This window comes from Myotis lucifugus, unplaced genomic scaffold, assembly GCF_000147115.1.
Source record: "Myotis lucifugus unplaced genomic scaffold, Myoluc2.0 scaffold_1098, whole genome shotgun sequence".
Classification (NCBI taxonomy): domain Eukaryota; kingdom Metazoa; phylum Chordata; class Mammalia; order Chiroptera; family Vespertilionidae; genus Myotis; species Myotis lucifugus.
Genome location: NW_005872146.1, coordinates 69,149 through 88,219, shown reverse-complemented (window position 1 = coordinate 88,219; position 19,071 = coordinate 69,149). Strand labels below are relative to the sequence as shown.

Here is a 19,071-nt window from a genome sequence, read left to right as displayed (position 1 = left end):
AAGGATCGTGGGTTCGATTTCCCGGTCAAGGGCATGTACCTGGGTTGCAGGTTCAATCCCAGGCCCCAGTTAGGGCACGTGGGAGAGGCAAACCATGATGTGTCTGAAATCAATGTCTCTCTCTTCCTCTCTCGCCCTCCCTCCCACTCTCTCTAAAAATTAATGGGAAAAAATATTCTCAGGTGAGGATTAACAACAACAAAATAGACAACTTGAATGAATGAAGAGACATTCTATATTACTGTATTTGGAAAATTTACTATTATAAGGGTATTAATTTTCCTCCAAATAAGCCTATACACTTAACAAACTTAACAAAATCCAATAAAAACACCTGTTTTGATTTTTTTATAAATATTTTATTGATTTTTTTACAGAGAGGAAGGGAGAGGGATAGAGAGCTAGAAACATCGATGAGAGAGAAACATTGATCAGCCGCCTCCTGCACACTCCCCACTGAGGATGTGCCCACAACCAAGGTACATGCCCTTGACCGGAATTGAACCTGGGACCCTTGAGTCCACAGGCCGACGCTCTGTCCACTGAGCCAAACCGGTTAGGGCATGTTTTGATTTTTTAAAAATATTTTTGTTGAAAGTATTACATGTCCCCCTTTTTCCCCCATTGACCCCTTCTAGCCCACCCCACCCCCACCCCACCCCCACCCTCCACCCCAGACCTTCACCACCCTGTTGTCTGTGTCCATGGGTTATGTATATATGCATACAAGTTCTCTGCTTGATGTCTTCCCACCCACTCACCCTTCCCCGTCTTCCCTCTGAGATTCCTCAGTCTGTTCTATGCTTCTATGTCTCTGGATCTATTTTATTCATCGGTTTATTTTATTCATTAGATTTCACATATGAGTGAGATCATGTGATACTTGTCTTTCTCTGACTGGCTTATTACGCTTAGCATAATATTCTCCAGGTCCCTCCATGCTGTTTCAAAGGGTAGAGATCCTTCTTTTTTTACTGTTACATAGTATTCCATGGTGTAAATGTACCACAGCTTTTTTATCCACTCATCTACTGATGGACACTTGGGCTGTTTCCAGATCCTAGCTATCAAAAGTTGTGCTGCTATGAACATAGGGGTGTATACACTCTTCTGATTGGTGTTTCGGGTTTCTTAGGATATATTCCTAGAAGTGGGATCTGAGACCCTTCCGTCCTTGAGCCAACGCTCTAACTACTAAGAAAAACCAGGTAAGGCCCAGCTAGTATCATTTTTTATCCAAAGGTTATGTAGATACTGTCTTGTAAATTACAATGCTTTAAGGTTTTTAAATCAGCTTTTTCTGTATTTCTAATTTTGAAAGTTTAATCTGCCTGTATAATGCATACCGTAAAATATTGGTATTCTTTATGTCTAAGTGTATCATCAATTTTTGTAAATGTCCCATGAAGAGTTTCAGGAAGTGTATAATGTCTGAGGAATTTGAGTTTTTCCATCTATTGGTTGTAATCATTTGATTGAGGGATTCAGGACTTGCACGTGCAGTCTTGTTTTTCTATCAACCTACAGTCTGTTCAGATTGTAGAAGTTGCGTATCAAAGTCCACACAGAGGTATATCTCATTCTACCTGCATTTCTAATCGGTGTTTTTTCTATTTAGTTACCACCCCGTTAGTTGCATGGACGGGTTCTGTCTGCGGCGACCCGGCTGGGAACTCCGTCTACGCTGGGGTCCGGGGCGGACCCTCCGCGTCGCTGCAGCCTCCAGCCGCCTAGAGCGGCAACACCGGCTCGGCCCTCCGACAGGAAGTGGGGGCGGGACTTCCGGAGTCCGCCTCCCGGCCGAGCCACTGAGCGGCCGCAGCACTGCCGCTTCCCAGAGCGACCCCCGGACCGTGCCGACCACTGTCCCGCGTGATGTCCGTGCCCACGCGGTGGGTGCTCCCCCGGACTGTCTAGCGCAGACGGGAGCGGGGCGTGGGAACCGCGGGCGAGGGGCGGGGTCTGCTGGGCCGGGGCGGGTCCGAGCCCTCGTGGGGGGTTGGGTGACGCTCTGCGAGGGTGCACCGCGGCGGGTGACCTTCCTGTCCGGAGCCGGGCAGCGGGACCCCCTGGCGCAGCGGCCGCAGAGTGACTGGGCAGCTGGGCGGTGAGTGCTGTCCCGGAGCGTGGGCTTGGGGGGAGGAAGGGCCGCGGGGACTCGGCGAAAGGTGGGCTGTCGCGCAGCACCGGAGGCAGCGCTTGGAGGCCTCGTCCGTGGTGGATTCGCTCTCCGGACGGAGAAGGGGTTCTGGGGAGTCGGGGGAATTTGCTCTCTCGTGGGAGTGGGAGTGGGGTGGGGGTGGGTCCTGCCCTCCTGTGGATGCCTGTGCTGGACTGGTGACTGCTTGTCCTTCCACTTGTCCCTGCTCAGCACCAGGTTGAGCCCTGAGAATTTGCTTCCAAGTTCAGCGGCAGCATCCAGTTTCTCGAGGTCGTTGCCCTGAGGGCATGTTTCCTCGCTGACTCCTTTATCTCCTGGAGGCCCCAGTCCTTGCACGTGACCCCTGTGGCTCATAGTCAGCGACCACGCATGTCATTTCTTGGGGTTCAGGAAACCCGGGCGCATAACCTCAATTCCCTCTGCAGAGTCTGTGTTGCTGTGTAATGTAGCGTATCCACAGATTCCAGGCATTCGGCTGTGGACATGGGTGAGACGGGCATTCTGGCCACCACAGATTGGGTCTATATGTCCTCCTGGCAAAGATGCCACATGTACTGGGGTGAGAAGAACAAGATCTAAAATGACCACAGTTTGTTACACTTTATAGTGAAAAGACAAAATGTAGCTTAGAATAATACGGAAGGGGACATTAGAAACTGGGAAGGGGGCTGAGTGGCTGGCTGGGAGATGCTTCCTAAGTCCTTTTCTACCTTTTGAATTTTGAGCCATATGGTTGTGCCCATTTGGTGGCAGTGATAATGATTTCAAGAATCTTAAAATTAAATGAACTGCTTGAATATTGCAAATGACCGAGTCTCCCCTTCGGAGAGGGAGCGTGATACCCGACCCCCGCGCGCACACACACGTACCATGGAAGCAACATCTGCTCTGTTCTGCTGCCACATGGACAGGTGTCTTAAGTCAGTGCTGTCCCTGCTTTGAATTTCGTCTATGCCGTCCTCCTTACCACCTTTACCAAGCTAATCTTCCTGGCATGGTTCGTTAGTTCTGTCTCTTTCGTAACATAGAAATGTGGCTGGTACCTCACCATAGACAGCCAAGGCTTCTTATGGGCTGCCTCCCCAGTAATCCTGTCTTTGAGCTCCATCCACACTTCTGTCCCATCTCACGCATGCCTTCTTCCACCTTTCTAAGCAGGTCTGGCCTAAAACCCTTCTCTGCACCTGGTTTAAATGCTCCCCAGCCCCAGGGCCCCGCCCCTCCCCTGCTGCCTCTCCCCAGAACACTTGCCCATCTCACTGATGCATTTGCTATGATCTGTCTCCCCACTGAGTCCCTGAGTCACTCTCACTGCTGTATCCACACAACATCCCCAGACAAACCCTGATCGGCATATGGTGGTTGTTGGGGAAACACTGAAAAGATGTTTCCAAGATGAAAAATCCAACTTGGCCAGGCAGCTCAGTTAGAGCATCGTTCTGATACAAAAGGCTTATGTAAAAGCACATATAAGAATCAAAATTGAATGCATAAATAAGTGGAACAACAAATGACTGTTCCCCACCTCCCTTTCTTCCTCCCTCTCTCAAATCAGTAAAAAAAAAAAAAAAAATTTTTAAATCCAGTCCATAGGTTGGCAGGCAATGGTAGAGGGGTCAATGTACCTATTGATGGTACAGTGTGAAAAAGGAGCTAAGTAAGGGGTGTTGCCCAACTCCTGGGTGAGCTACTGGACGTACTGGATTTGCACAAAGATGGAGCAGTAGGATGGGTGGGGGACTCAGTATCACTGTACTGCAGTGACACTGAGCTGGGAACCACCCCCCCTCACCATCAGCAGCCAGGTACTGGGACCAGGTTCCCCACTCGTGCCCTCCTTCTGGAGGGACTTTGTTTGTGTCACCCTGCGATCCCCATTAGTTGTATTATAATTAGGGGCAGAGTGCTTCATGAACTTGAGGGACCAAGGCTAGAGGCCAGAAAGGAAGTTGGCCTGGACTGGCTGCCCTGGTGTCCTGAGTGTGACACTTTGTCGTGTGTCTATCCAGGTGGGAATGTTTTGTCTTCCTGCTCAGAGGGAACAGTTAGGGCTGAAGAGATGAGCCCAGTTTGGGAGTCTTTACAGGATAAGCGTTGTAGATGCCTCCCGTCTGGACAAATTAACAGGAAGTTGGAGTAGGCACAGAAGTGAACCCTGGAGCACCAATGCGAAGAGGGAGATGAAGAACCTTGGAGGGAGCCACTGGTGCAGAGAGGATAGCCCAGGAGGGAGGTGATGAGGATATCTACTGTGGATGCTGCCAGGAGGGCCCAGCTCTGACAGAACTGACCACTGGGATGCCACCATGATGACCATGCACCTGTATGCAGCACAGGCTGCCCCTGGCTACCCAAAATCTGGGGCTGCTGGTCCTCCTGTGAGTGGGCCAGGTGGTCCACCTTCAGGGCATTGTCAGGAATGAGGGCGGGCCCACAGTGGGTGAAGGCTCTGTGGGGCTGCTCTCTGCCTGTCATGGCAGGCCTGGGCTCTTCCCGTGTGCCCACAGGGCACTGTGTACCCACCTTGCCCACCTGGGGCTCTGGCTCATGAGTCTGTCCCTGTGGGTGGCTGACACTCCACTTGGATCCAGGGTCAGGGAATGTGGTGTGATGCCCGAGACCCAGCACCAGGTTCCCCTCAGGCCTTGGGCTGCAGGGGGGGAGGATGGTCCCTGGGGCTTGCCCTCCTGCACACTCAACAGTGTCCTTTCTGGCCTCCAGGTCCCAGTCATGCCCAGCCTCAGAGCTCGCCCCGAAGAGGCAGAAATGGAGCCCTCAGTTCCTGGACCGTCCCCTTGGACCCCTTCAGCCCAGGCCTGTGTGAGTGATGCTACCACCGTGACCCACCCTGCATCTGCATTCTCTGATCCACTCTACTGCAGTGACACTGAGCTGGGAACCACCCCCCCTCACCATCAGCAGCCAGGTACTGGGACCTAGTTCCCCACTGGTGCCCTCATTCTGAGGGGACTTTGTGTCACCCTGCGATCCCCATTAGTTATCTGTGTTATAATTAGGGGTGGAGTGCTTCATGAACTTCAGGGTCCAAGGCTAGAGGCCAGAAAGGAAGTTGGCCTGGACCTTGGCTGCCCTGGTACACTGAGTGTGACACTTCGGTTTCCCCGCCTGACATAGAGGGGTGCAGTGTGATGGTTGCCAGATGATCCCTGTCTGGCCCAACCACCGGGTGGTGATAGTCCTCTTCCCTCAGAGCTCTGCCAGGTCTTGGTCCTGCCCACTCTGTCTTCTGTCTTCCTGCCCAGCTGCTTCCATCCTCTTTAGAGCCTGACCAGAGAGTCCTTCCTAACCGCTCACTAGCTTAGCTCTTCTGTGCACCTCTCAGTGGCGATCAGGATGGTTACTCAGTATTAGCTTTCTTTACTGGGATCTGATGAGGGCTGTTGTACAAGAGGACATCCTTGTGTCCTACATGGGACGGTTATACTTGGGACATCTGAACGGAGTACCCTAGTCAGAAACTGTGGCCAAGGAAGGCTGGGCTAAGGGCAGAGATGGTGTGGGGCAGTCATGTGTATGTCAGAGAGGAGAGGCGGAGCCCAGGAGCATGTAGACATTCCCTGGACACCTCGGGCTCCTGATCCTGGGTTGCCACAGCATAGTGTGTCTGGACCATGGGTTGGGTGATGCATGGGTGTGGTGGGCAGACAGACTGAGCATGTAGCTATGCCAGGTCTGCATTGAGAACAGAAGCATCCAGACGAGCCAGGGAGACAGTGCTATTGTGGTAGCAAATTCCTAAAGTTCCAGGTGGTGTTAACCTGAATTGAAGGACAGGTTGGAAGGTGACGGGCCCAAGGAGGCTGGGAAGTGCAAGAGGGGTGTCCTTTACCGATCCCCTTAGCACTACTGACTATGGCCAGACAAGGGATTGCCCCAGTCCTGGGACGTGAGCCCTGTTGGGGCACAGTCTGGGCTGCAGGAGACAACAAGGAGGAGTGGTGGTCAGAGAAGGCCTTTCCAGTGAGGTGTGTTCCACACAAGGCAGACCCTAGGGGAGGGTATCTACCATGCTTGGGAAACAGCAACAGCAGGGTTGGGGTGAGCTCAGGGAGGGACTAGAAGGATGAAGTTCTCTGCCTTCACCAGGCTGCCTATGGGCAGGAGAGGAAGGTGGGAGGCCAGGGGCTTGACTCAATGTCCAGGCAGGAGAAGACAGCAGCAGTATGGCCTGGGTGTCACAATTTGAATGAGATAAAGACTCAAGATCTTCATTCAAATGAGAGACTCAGGAGAACGAGGGTTCCTTGTTCCTTCAGGCATGAAGAGACAAGAGGGAGGTGCCAAAACCCTTCTGCTGTGCCATGGAACCTTCAGAAAGATGGACACAGCCGCCTAAACATTGTACCAGGGCAAGAAATTGTTCAGCGGACACCAGTCACATTTGCAGGTTTTAGAAGGTAAAGGTGGCTTTGGCAGGACAGGGCACGGTCTCTGAAGCCTCCTGTGTTAAAAAGGACAGAATCTGAGACTGCACAGGAGTCCACACCACACACTTGGAACCAACTTTGCTTCTCTGGGCCCACCTCCCCCCATAGTGACTGCCCCACAGCAAAGCCCAGAAGCCACTAGTTAGCACTGAGTGAACAACATGGGCTCAAGAAGCTTACAATGTGCATCATGGAAAAGAAGAATGGGTGAAATGTTTACAATGTCATGCAGGGCATGTAATGTTTTCCTTGTACAGGTGGGAGGGGTGAGTGCCTGGGTTTGGGACACACGCCAAGATACAGACAACAGGACTTGCTAATGACCTGCTGTGGGTGAGAAGAAGGGCAGTCAAGGGGCCCCTGGGACTTTGGCCTAAACCAAGCATGTCAAACTCACAGCCCACAGGCCGCATGCAGCCCACAACGAATATTTTTGTGACCCAGCCAATATAACAGTATGTAAGAAACATTTTAATAAAAATTTTGTGACTTAATTTTTACAATATCCTGTTATACATAATTATTAATAGTGAACTACAACGTTCACTAACGATTGATTACTATAATCCTGTTGCATTCATTTCCCTTACCCACTGGCACACCATTTCTCTCCACGAATGCTAGCAGCGAATATTTTAGCAACCGACTGCACATCATTAGTCTTGTGCTGACTTGTTTGGTGTTCACAACAGGAAATATTTCGCTTTCAGAGAAAAAGAAAGATGGGTTTATTTGCGTTACGCTTATTTGTGCAGTTATTCAGTGTCTGATAACTTAATGTTCAAGAAAAAAATATTAATTTTTATTAAAATGTCATATTATTTTATGTTAACAATTACTCATTTATTTCAGCCCTTTGTATTTAGCATGTCTCTATCGAAATCAACCTACGTTTCCATGAAAATTGAAGGTTTTTTTGTTTTGTTTTGAGTTTTTTTGGGACACATAAATTAAACCTTGTTTAGTTGGTCCGTGTTCACCTTTGAGTTTGACATGATTAGCCTAAACCAATAGATAGACTTCAGGTGATTTCCTGAGATGTGGGTACTGGGGCAGGTGGCTAAAGGTTGGTGTTCACTTGCCATACTACCTTGTCCCTTTGGAACTTCCCTGACCCTCCCTGGTCCCTTTGACAGATCTGGGACTACCACCCCCAGTGGGTCCCACCAGACTGTATTTTCCCGTTTCCTTCCAAGTGACTTTATGTTTGTCATTTCAGATTGGGACACCAGGATTGAGGGCAAGGAGTTTCTTCAGAAGGAAGATGTTTCTGAGGATTTAGAATCAAAGGCAGAAATATTAGAAAGCTGTACCAGTGATGTTTCCCTGGCACCTGAGCTTGGAGAACTCTGTGAGGACGTATTAGAAAGAGACTGGGGAGTCCCTGATGACACGAGCCAGGCGCAGTCCCTCTTCGGAGAGGAGGACCTCACGCCAGTGGCAGTGCTCCTTGCCAGCCCCTTAGGGGAGAGAGAGATGCACTGTGATGATTTTGAGAGAGACTTTAGTCAGAGCCAACACCCAGCGGCATATCAAGGAATCTCTGTGGAAGAGAGGCCACATCTGTACACGTGTGGCCAACACAGCATGGACCTCACTAGCCACGAGGGTCCCCACACAGCTGAAAGCACCTTCATATGTAATGAGTGTGGGAAAACCTTCAGAGGAAACACTGATCTAATTCAGCATCAGATCATGCACACTGGACAGAAGTCCTTCGTAGGTAATGAATGCGGAAAAGCCCTCAGCCAGAATTCAGTTCTTAAAAATCATGGGAGGTCTCCTGTGAGTGAGCGCTACCAGTGCAGCGAATGTGGAAAGGCCTTCCATGTGCACTCAGACCTCATTAGGCATCAGGTCACCCATGGTGGAGAGAAGCCTTACGTTTGCAATGACTGTGGAAAAGCTTTCAGCCAGAATTCCAGCCTTAAGAAGCACCAGAAGTCTCACATGAGCAAGAAGCCCTATGAATGCAGTGAGTGTGGGAAGGCTTTTAGGCGGAGCTCAAACCTTATCCAACATCAGAGAATTCATTCTGGGGAGAAGCCTTATGTGTGCAACGATTGTGGGAAGGCCTTTAGACGGAGCTCCAACCTCATCAAACACCACAGGATTCACACAGGCGAAAAGCCTTTTGAGTGTAAAGAGTGTGGGAAGGCATTCAGCCAGAGCTCTCATCTGAGGAAGCACCAGAGGGTACACACTGGAGAGAGACCTTATGAGTGTAATGAGTGCGGCAAGCCATTCAGCCGGGTCTCCAATCTCATTAAGCATCACCGGGTTCACACAGGAGAGAAACCCTATAAATGCAGTGACTGCGGGAAGGCATTCAGTCAGAGTTCAAGCCTCATTCAACATCGGAGAATTCACACTGGAGAGAAGCCTCATGTGTGTAATGTGTGTGGAAAGGCCTTTAGTTACAGCTCAGTGCTCAGAAAGCACCAGATAATCCACACGGGAGAAAAGCCCTATGAGTGTGGCGTCTGCGGGAAGGCCTTCAGCCACAGCTCCGCCCTCATTCAGCACCAGGGTGTGCACACGGGTGACAAGCCCTACGAGTGTCAGGAATGTGGGAAGACCTTTGGCCGCAGCTCTAACCTTATCCTTCACCAACGAGTTCACACTGGAGAGAAACCCTATGAATGTACCGAGTGTGGAAAAACCTTCAGCCAGAGTTCAACTCTCATTCAGCATCAGAGAATCCATAATGGATTGAAACCCCATGAGTGCAACCAGTGTGGTAAAGCCTTCAACCGAAGCTCAAACCTCATTCACCACCAGAAAGTTCACACTGGAGAGAAGCCATACACATGCATTGAATGTGGTAAGGGCTTCAGCCAGAGCTCACATCTCATTCAACATCAGATCATCCACACTGGTGAGAGGCCCTACAAGTGCACTGAGTGTGGGAAGTCCTTCAGTCAGCGCTCAGTCCTTATCCAGCACCAGAGGATTCACACGGGAGTGAAGCCCTACGACTGCACTGCCTGTGGGAAGGCCTTCAGCCAGCGCTCAAAGCTGCTCAAGCACCAGCTGACCCACACCAGGGAGTGAAGCCGGCCCCCGACTTGCAGGGAGGCTCACTCCCCGCCCTCCACCCACAGTCTGTTCACAAAGCTGTGACCTTCCAGGGGGTGTTTTTCACACCCTTTCTCCCTCTTCCCTCCTGCCATTGCAGCCACCTAAGGTGACCTTTTGGTTCTTTTTCGTTTTGTCTTTACATGTTATGAGCCATGTTTGTTTGGAGGGAAAAGATGATAGAGGCTGCATATTTATGAAGAATTTATTACTGTAATCAAATATAACAAAAAAAGTAAATAGGCATTTGCTTCAAGGTAACCACAGTAATTCTTTTGTTTGGTAATTAGTCACACAAAGGAGGGAGTCCTTTGTCAGTGGCTGTAATCCATGTTCCGTTTACATTAAATCAGGTTGAGAGTATGTCAGGTCTGACTGCTGTCACCCTCCCTCACTGTGGTGTGTACTCATTACCAGCAATCCCTCGCCTTCCTGTCCATTCCATACCTGGACACAAGTCTCCCCTGCTGCTCTCTTTCCTTTCTGCCTATCTATAGTCTGACACCATGCTTTCTCATCACAGCTCTGCTGTGACTCCAGCCCCTGCTCAGGGCTGCTGCACAGTGACATGCGGCTCTGTCCCTGCCTCCAGTTCTGGGCTTTACAGTCCTGGCTGTCAGCACCACAGAGGACAGCTCTCTCCTTGCCCCACCTGTTCTCCCTACAACTCCCAGGCTGGGGGTTTTGCCCCAGGTCCATTCATCACCAGACATTTATAAAGCACCTGCTAGGTGCCCCTAGAAGGTGGAGAGTGGCCCTCAGTTTCCCAGAGCTGTGTCCACGCTCCCTGAGCAGGGGGGACTTGATCTGAAAGCAACACTTTTGCCAGCAGGAGGCTCCTGGTCACCAGCTGGCAGGTCTCAACCTGGTGGTGTCATAGGGTGGATGGGTGGACAGGCCCCTCCTGCATTGTTCCAGGAGGAGAAGAGGAAATGGATAGGTGTGGGCAGGGTTGCAAATATGGTGGGAAAATAAGGGTTTGGCTTCTGTTTTCAATGAGGAAAGAGGATGTAGGAGGCTTGCAAAAGGTAAACCCATGGGCTTGGGCCAGAATGGGCTGCCTGCCCTGATCTCAGAGACCATCAAAAACAGCCCATCATTGCTCACTCACCCCAACAGCCCCCAACCTGTGTCCCCAAGGTAGCACTCTAGAAAATGCCGCACCTGCCCTGCTACCTCTAACTCACTTGGTCTTTCTGCCTCCTGGAGGCCTCCAATCTGCTGACCCCTGTGCTCCCTCTCTGGCTTCACATTTCTCCTCGTCCAGCCTGAATTCGATCCTTGCTTTTTTCAGCGGGTGCTTGTTGGCCCTCACTGGGATACAGCAGGAAACGATAGACAAATGCTGTGCTTGAGGAGTTAACACCTAGTGGGCGAGGACATGACCCAATGGTCTGCAGTGTAAACCAGGGAACGGGGTCTGGGACGACCTTGGCCCCGAGCTTCACAGTCCTCGGCAGCGGAGATGTTGCTCCACTGGGGGAGGGGGGGGGCGATAAACGGAGTTCCCTGGAGAAAACTGCTGCTCACGACTGTTAGGAGGACGCTGGCGCAGCACCGGCCCGGTGTCCCCGGCTGCCTAACTACAGAATCGCGCACGTCCTCCCACTGACCTCCTGCCTCGGCCTCGGCTGGACCGAACCCCTCCAGCACCGAGCTGTCCCGCTGAGTTACTCCTGAGACCTCTGAGCCCCACGGCACATGTGCCAGATGGCGGGTAACAGGCCCACGGCTCCTCCCAGGCAGCCAGGACCGTCCCCCTCGGGCCGCCTCTTCGGAGTGCGCGCCAGCGCCGCGGTGCTGCCCACCGCCTCCGGGGAGCACGGCGCACACACACCCCCCGATCGGTAAACACCAGTGAGGCAGTCGCTGTCAAACATGCCCACCGCCAGGCCCTCGCTGGGTACGGAGCAGTTGGCAGGAGCTACGTCACGGAGGGAGTGGCCACCCGCACCAGCGGAGGAGGGACCCCCCAGCGCAGAGGCCAAAAGCCGGGCGCGAGCGAGGTGTCTTAGTCCCCAGGGCTGGCGCTGGGCGGGGTGGGTGGGGGCACCGGAAGCTCCTGGAGGCCGCCGGAAGTACGGCCAGTACGAGGCCCGGCGCCGGGTGGCCTCTCTAGGCAGCGCAGAGACCTCCGATCCAGTTGGCTCCGGAGCGCGCGCCTCGCTGTCACTTAGGAGGCGGGGCCGACGTCTGGCTGGGAGATGTCGTGCTCTAGGATTGGTGGTCCAGGCGAGTGGGCGGGGACTAAGGAGGCGGGGCCCCAGGGATTGGGGGATGCACAGGCGAGGCGGGGCGTCCCCTTTGTCCCGGAGCTGCGGACGGCCGCCCCGTGGGGTGTGAGGCTGCGGTGTGGACGGTGAGTGAGGGCCGATTGGCGCGGGCGAGCCGGGACCTCTCCCCTCACGGATGCGGGAGCCGGCGCGTCCCCGCACGGACCCGGTGCTTCCCCACGAACACGCACTGCCCCCTCCCTTCGCGCCAGTGCCCTCCCTTCCCCGGCCCCCAGCGAGCCCCACCCCCACCTTGGCCCCGCCCCGGCCCCACTCCCCTCCCCTGCGCGCCGAGGCCCTTCCCCGGCCCCTGCCCCGCGGACGGCGGGCCTTGCCGGGGTCGGACGGGTGCGGCGGGTCCGGCGGGGAGGGTGGTAGGCCTCGGGGGCGCCGGGCTCCCCGGAAACCGCCTGAGGGGCCCGTGGACGAAAGTGCTTCTCGCCGCATCTCACACCCTCCCTGCGTTTTCCTACTGACGCCGTCTTTTTCCTGTTACTTTGTAAGAGCCTTTTTCAATGAATGAGACCAGCGTTTTCTAGCATAGTTTGCAGATATTCCCCTTTTTTTATCACTTGCTTAATATTGTAGTAGACAATAATAGGCAATAACTTCCGAAAAATAAAAACGTCGTAAATATAAAAAGTGGGAGTCCTTCCGCGAGTAGCTGCCGTGCGCGCGGAGGAGGCCCCGGCTGATTTGCTTTGTGTCCTTTCGGGATCGACCTGCGCTTTTTTGTTTTTAATCTAAACGGAGGCTCCGACGCGCGGCGCTTGGGTTTTCTCTGCTGCCGGCCGCCTTCTCGGCCCGATCGGCTGTGAGCCCCGGTCCCCGGCGGGGCGACGGGGAGGGGACGAGATCGAGGCCCGGGCCTCCTCCCCGACGAGCCGCCTTCTCGCCAGGTCAGTGTCTCCATTTCCGTTCCGGAGACAGAGGACGTGGACACTGTCGTGTGTTCTGGCCTCTGTGTTTCCTTTGTGATATGCCAGCTCGTGTTTTCCATTTACGTTGAAAACGTTCTTCTCAAATGGTCGTTCTGTTTGGTTTGGGGTTCTTTGAGATGGAAAACTTCAAGTTTTTAATGGTCAAATATTTACCTTTAAGGCTTTGTGTTGTTTTAAGGGCTCTCCCCACTCCAAAATTTTTACAATACACTCTTGTTTTTCTCTGATCCTTGTAAAATGTTGGATCCATCTGGAATTTGTTTTGGTGGGGTGACCTGGGAATCCAGCTTCATTCTCCACCCCACCCCCACCCCTCTAAATCATGCTATTTCTAAGTCTACTTAATGAATAAAATATATTTTCATTGATTTGGAAAACCACTGCTATTGTGTATTAAATTCTTACATGTCTTTGGGCCCATTTATGGATTTTGCTCCCGTTTGATGTGCATAAAATTTTTATTTTGTGAGCAGATCTGCCCTCCAGGCATTCTGTTTCGGGTATTTAGAAAGGCCCTTCCTACTGAAATGAATGAAAACTTACCTGCGTTTTTATTCAAGTTATTTTATGATGTAATTTAAAATTTTAATTCCTATTCATTAATTAGCCTAATGGATTAATTAGACTTTCCGTATAAAGTAGGAGATGATCTGACTTTTTTGTCCTATTTTTTTGTTTCTTTGCCTTGGCTCTACTTTCTGAGAGAGTTGTTGAGCTTTGTGTAAAGGTGGTTTCGTTTTTCTCGGAGCACTGAGCCCTTTGTCCTGGCACCATGTACTGAATCGTCTTCCCCACAGCGACTCGAGTCCTAGATGGGGCCCTGCACTCGGTTCTGAGCCTCCTTCTCCTCCAGGCCCACCTGGCTCTCGCCCAGGCTTTGCGGGTGCAATGGGCAGGATCAGCAGCATCTTTCTAAGTTTATGCTAACCATGTTCCTTGGCCATTTGTGACTAGAATCTTTTCCCCATGTTTTCTATTACAGGTTGTTAGTGTAGGGAATCCAGCAGCTTACAGGTATAGTTGTGGTCACTTACTCGGCTCAGAACTGCCTCTTCTGAAGGTGCTTCCACCCTGGAAGGCAGTGTCCATGGACATGAGGGGACAGGGCATTCCAGCACGAAAACCTGGGGGTGGGAGGAGAAGGGGAGGGAGGGAGTTCTGAGGACTCAGAGGGTGTCCTCACAGCTTGTCACCGTGAGTAGGGACTTTGGAAGGACAGGCATGCTTGCATTAAGACCATCAGAAATGGCTGCTCTGCCTGTGGAGTAGCCTGCTCTCGGTCTCCATGCTTCACTAATAAACTCACTTTCACTTTAAACTCTTAAAAAAAAGACCATCATCAGTTCCAACAAGGGTGTTAAGTTCCTAAAGCTTAGCTTATAAAACAAAATAATAATAATAAAAGGTTCCAAGCGCTTTGCTTCTCTGCAGTCCCCTTTTTTAGATCTTGTCCGTGTTTTTATTCATCTTTCAGAAGACTCATTGGAATCCTATTAGCGGTGCATTGCACTTACACACACAGGTTTGGGGGAAATGGGCATTTTGGGTGAATAGAGGGGCAGCTGCAGTGAGTTCAGAGTGTTTCTCCTGGAAAGGTGTCTGGATTAACAGGCACCCATATCTCGTGTTTTAAAGAGAAAGCAGGGTTATGGCACTCCCTCCAGGTGGCCTACAGTGCATTCTCCAGATGGGTGCCTCTGTTGTTCCTGGTGTAGTCTGCCTGCTGGGCTTCTGTGTCCTGTTGCAGACCCCTGTCAGCACTCCAGAAAATGGGAACCCCATTCCTGTCAGGACAGCTCCTGGTCCCCCCTTTTTTCCAGCACTTTAGTGTAACAGATATCTCAGCTTCAGTTGTCCAGGACCTGCCTAGGCCTCCCTGTCAGACGCTTAGACCAGATTCCTGAGTCACTCCAGACTCACTTTATCAGAACCCGACCTCCCACGAGGCACCAAGGCTGCCAGGCACAACCAGGCGTAGCTGAGGTGTCAGTGTAGCCACGGAGGGTCATGGTCAAGCCAAGCATGCAGGGCCGGGGTGGGGTCCCTGCAGGAGTGTGGGCCTTGAGCAGAGCCACCCCTTCCCAGCCTCTCCTCTTTCGGGGGTTGTCTCTGTGGGCAGCCTGGCCTAGCACCCACACCCGACCAGAAGACCGCTTGGCACCTGTGCACATGTGCTTGCATAGGCCCTTGTCGCAGACTGGGCGGGGCCTGGTGCGGGGGCAGATGGCCCAGAGTCCTCAGGTGCACACGTGTCCCCAGCTTCCCAGGGTCCCCTCCCAGGAACGGTGTGTTTCTGTGGCTCCTGAAGAGTCAGGTCAGACCTCACAGCGGGCAGGGCTCCCAGAAGTCAGAGTCTGTGGGGCAAGGCCAGGCTCCTCATGTGCTCCCCCCTCTCTCTCAGCCCCACAGGCTTCTTCGAGTTCCATCTTCCTCAGAGACTCCAGGGACCGGACAATGGCGGCAGCCAGCCTCCTGCCACCAGCAGCAGGACCCCAGGTGAGCTGCCCCTGAGGCCTGTGTAGCTTCATTTTCTCCCACGCTCAGGGCTCCTGATGGCAGCCTCAGCATCAGCACATCCCCTGAAGTCCATGGCCCCTTCCTGTCACCCCATTAGCTCCCAGGGCACCCCGATGTGCCATAGGGCTTTCCCCCAGTTTGGGGGTATACCTCAGCCCATGTTACTTGCACCCACTCTTTCTTAGACATGGAGACTTAGCCTGACCTACAGCAGCCCCTGTCATTTCAGGTGAAGGTGACCTTCGAAGATGTGGCCGTGCTCCTCTCCCAAGAGGAGTGGGACCAGCTGGGCCCTGCCCAGAGGGGCCTTTACCGACACGTGATGATGGAGACCTATGGGAACGTGGTTTCGCTGGGTAAGGCCCCTCAGCAGGCCAGTCTGTGTCTGTGAGCTTCCCGGGGGGGGGGCCACACCACGGGGGCCTTGGACTTTCCTCAGGGTGCTCAGCTCCACGGGGAGGTTGGTGCTGTCTCCCACCTGCAGGCTGCTCAGGTGGGGTGGGGACGCTCTAGACAAAAGACCTTCCTTCCCGTGAGCAGGACTTCCAGGAACCAAGCCCAGTGTGATCTCGCAGCTGGAGCGAGGGGAGGAGCCCTGGGTGCTGGACGGGCATGGGGCCAAGGAGAGCTGGGGCCTAGGCAGCGACAGCGCAGGTGAGTGAGAGGAGCTGGCGCACCTGCCCTGAGGGCTGAGCATGTCCCAGTGGCTGGGAGTAAGCAGATGGCTTCCACCTGGGCCTCTCCCAGGAAAGGAGTCTGGGTTGGCGGGACTGAGCCAGGAGAGGCCACTGGAGATGAGTGCACACTTGTGATTCTGCTTTCCAGCACGTACTTCCGGGAGATGCAGAACATGAAGGTCACCTGGTTCACTTAGAAAAGAGCGCAGCACCCTAGTGTGGAAGGAGGTTAACCTGACCCTGTGGTGAGGCTGAAGCACACTGTTTGAGACGATGAACAAGGGAGCCCACCATCCCCATGTCTGTGTAATGTCGTGCTGGGGTCCCACACACTAAGACATGCACACACACACACACACACCAGACTGAAGCTAAAAAAAATTGGAAAGAGGAAGAAAGGTATTTATGATTGTCTACTTGGAAACAGGTTGTTCTAATCAATTAGAGACAAACTCAGTTTTACTTTATTCATCAGCAACAAAGGTGTAATATTTTCTCCAGTTTTATTGAGATAAAACTTATCTGCTGTCCTCACGACTGCCCTAGAGGCTCCATCTCTGGCCTAGACTTGTCTCTGCTGTCTTGCTCCCCAGCACACTCTACATGAAGAGCTCACAGCCCCTCGAGCACAAGTCTGTGGTCTTGTGTCTGGGATTAGTCTGTGCGGTACATGTATATTGCCATCTGTCTGGTGGGGCTCCCTGAACTCATAGATGGTCCTGCATTTATTTCTGCTCCAAATGGCCTCTGGGAGCCCAGTGCACAGAGGACTCAGGGAGGGCAGGGCTCAGGCCGTGCTGGGCTGTCACCTGCTGCCATGGGCCACAGTGCACTTCACACAGGAGTGACCTCAGGCTAGAGGTTGCACCTTTCAGCCTGGACACCTCTCTTGTTTGACACCATTGTGCTGTTCTGTCCTCTCAGCCCACACAGCCGAGTGTCCCACATCTCTGTGGCCATCCCTCGGCAGGCACCTTCAGGGGTACACCTGAGCTGAAATTTGAGTGGGTTAACATTTGAGTTAATATTTTCCCTTTGGATGTGTGGTTTCAGAATGTGAGAACAAGGGAAGAAACCAAATTAGTCTGAAGCCATTCATTTCAGAGGATTTATCTGTGATTCTGGAGAAAACACCCCCCGGGTGGATTGATCAAGGAAGTTGCAAACCTGAACAGAGCTTCTGTCTGAGCCCAAGTCCTGTGGGCCCCCCTGAAGTTCAGGTCTCCAGCCCAAGCGAGCCACTCCATCAGCAGCCGGCCGCCTCCGGCAGGGAGAGGCCGTACAAGTGCATCGAGTGTGGGAAGTGCTTCGGCCGGAGCTCCCACCTCCTGCAGCACCAGAGGACCCACACCGGGGAGAAGCCCTACGTGTGTGGGGTGTGCGGGAAGGCCTTCAGCCAGAGTTCGGTCCTTAGCAAACACAGGAGGATCCACACAGGCGAAAAGCCCTACGAGTGTAACGAGTGCGGAAAGGCGTTCCGTGTGAGCTCAGACCTCGCTCAGCATCACAAGATCCACACAGGAGAGAAGCCCCATGAGTGTCTCGAGTGCCGCAAGGCCTTCACTCAGCTCTCACACCTCATTCAGCACCAGCGGATCCACACGGGGGAGCGACCCTACGTGTGCCCGCTGTGCGGGAAGGCCTTCAACCACAGCACTGTGCTGCGCAGCCACCAGCGGGTGCACACGGGGGAGAAGCCCCACGAGTGTGCGGAGTGTGGCCGGGCCTTCAGTGTTAAGAGGACGCTGCTGCAGCACCAGCGGGTGCACACCGGGGAGAAGCCTTACTCCTGCAGTGAGTGTGGGCGCACCTTCAGTGACCGCTCCGTCCTCATCCAGCACCACAATGTGCACACAGGCGAGAAGCCCTACGAGTGCGGGGAGTGCGGCAAGGCCTTCAGCCACCGCTCCACTCTGATGAACCACGAACGGATCCACACAGAGGAGAAGCCCTATGGCTGCTACGCCTGCGGCAAGGCCTTCGTGCAGCACTCCCACCTGATCCAGCACCAGCGGGTGCACACCGGGGAGAAGCCCTACGTTTGCAGCGAGTGCGGGCATGCCTTCAGCGCCCGGAGGTCTCTGGTCCAGCACGAGAGGATACACACAGGTGAGCGGCCCTTCTGCTGCACACAGTGCGACAAGGCGTTCAGCCTGAAAGCCACACTGATCGTGCACCTGAGGACGCACACGGGCGAGAGGCCCTACGAGTGCAGCCGCTGTGGGAAGGCCTTCAGCCAGTACTCGGTGCTCATCCAGCACCAGAGGATCCACACGGGGGAGCGGCCCTATGAGTGCGCTGAGTGTGGCCGTGCCTTCAACCAGCACGGGCACCTGATCCAGCACCAGAAGGTGCACCAGAAGCTGTGACCTCGGCAACCACAAGTCTCTCACACTCGGGAAGCCCCCAGCTTAGAAGCTCTGTCAGCTGCATAGGAAGCCCTTTGGTAATTGAGGATCACAGAGTAACTCCAGGGAGAAGCTGTGCTCATCACTTCTGGGGAATAACTTCAGAGGTGCCGACTTTATTTTTTTCAACATCTTGGAGTCATATTGGAGAGTAATCACAGTTGTAGTGGATTTCGGTAAAGACAGTCATAATTCTTTAACATTACACAGTTTGTTTAAATTGAGAAACTAAGCCCTAGCTGGTTTGGCTCAGTGGATAGAGCATCAGCCTACGGACTGAAGAATTCCAGGTTTGATTCCGGTCAAGGGCACATGTCTGGGGTGCGGGCTTGATCCCGGGGGGGGGGGGGGGGCGGCGGGGGGCATTCTGGAGGCAGCCTATCAATGATTTCTCTCATCATGACATTTCCCTCTCCCTTCCTCTCTGAAATCAATAAAAATATGTTAATAAATAATAAAATAAGTTGAGAAAGTAAAGGAAATTAAGGCATAAAGATTACTGTCACAATAAAACTTTCTTACATCCCAAATAAAGGTTTCTTCTTAGAACATTTCATGCCTTTCCTAA

At 53.0% G+C, this 19,071-nt stretch overlaps 2 protein-coding genes across 14 annotated transcripts in view; one reads left to right on the top strand and one right to left on the bottom strand.

The window, feature by feature from the left end:
* Positions 1-2,515, bottom strand: part of CUNH8orf33 (chromosome unknown C8orf33 homolog) — a 5,150-nt gene extending 2,635 nt beyond the window's left edge. The window contains exon 1 of the mRNA XM_023748051.1: positions 2,336-2,515. Within this exon, the coding sequence (XP_023603819.1) occupies positions 2,336-2,515 (180 nt within the window). The remainder of the gene's footprint in view (positions 1-2,335) is intronic.
* ZNF16 (zinc finger protein 16) lies at positions 1,796-18,692 on the top strand. 13 transcript variants are annotated; one of them, XM_023748039.1, is made up of 5 exons: positions 11,943-12,046; positions 15,303-15,397; positions 15,633-15,774; positions 15,959-16,072; positions 17,149-18,692. In XM_023748039.1, exons 2-5 carry the CDS (start codon positions 15,356-15,358, stop codon positions 18,462-18,464), a joined length of 1,614 nt encoding a protein of 537 aa, XP_023603807.1. In that variant the 5' UTR covers positions 11,943-12,046; positions 15,303-15,355; the 3' UTR covers positions 18,465-18,692. The 13 variants fall into 13 exon arrangements, with proteins under 13 accessions (XP_014304768.1, XP_023603812.1, XP_014304766.1 ...); XM_023748041.1 differs by having other exon boundaries at positions 11,945-12,046; positions 15,648-15,774; positions 17,149-18,464; XM_023748038.1 differs by lacking the exon at positions 11,943-12,046 and adding an exon at positions 12,300-12,859.
* Positions 18,693-19,071: the final 379 nt, after the last annotated feature.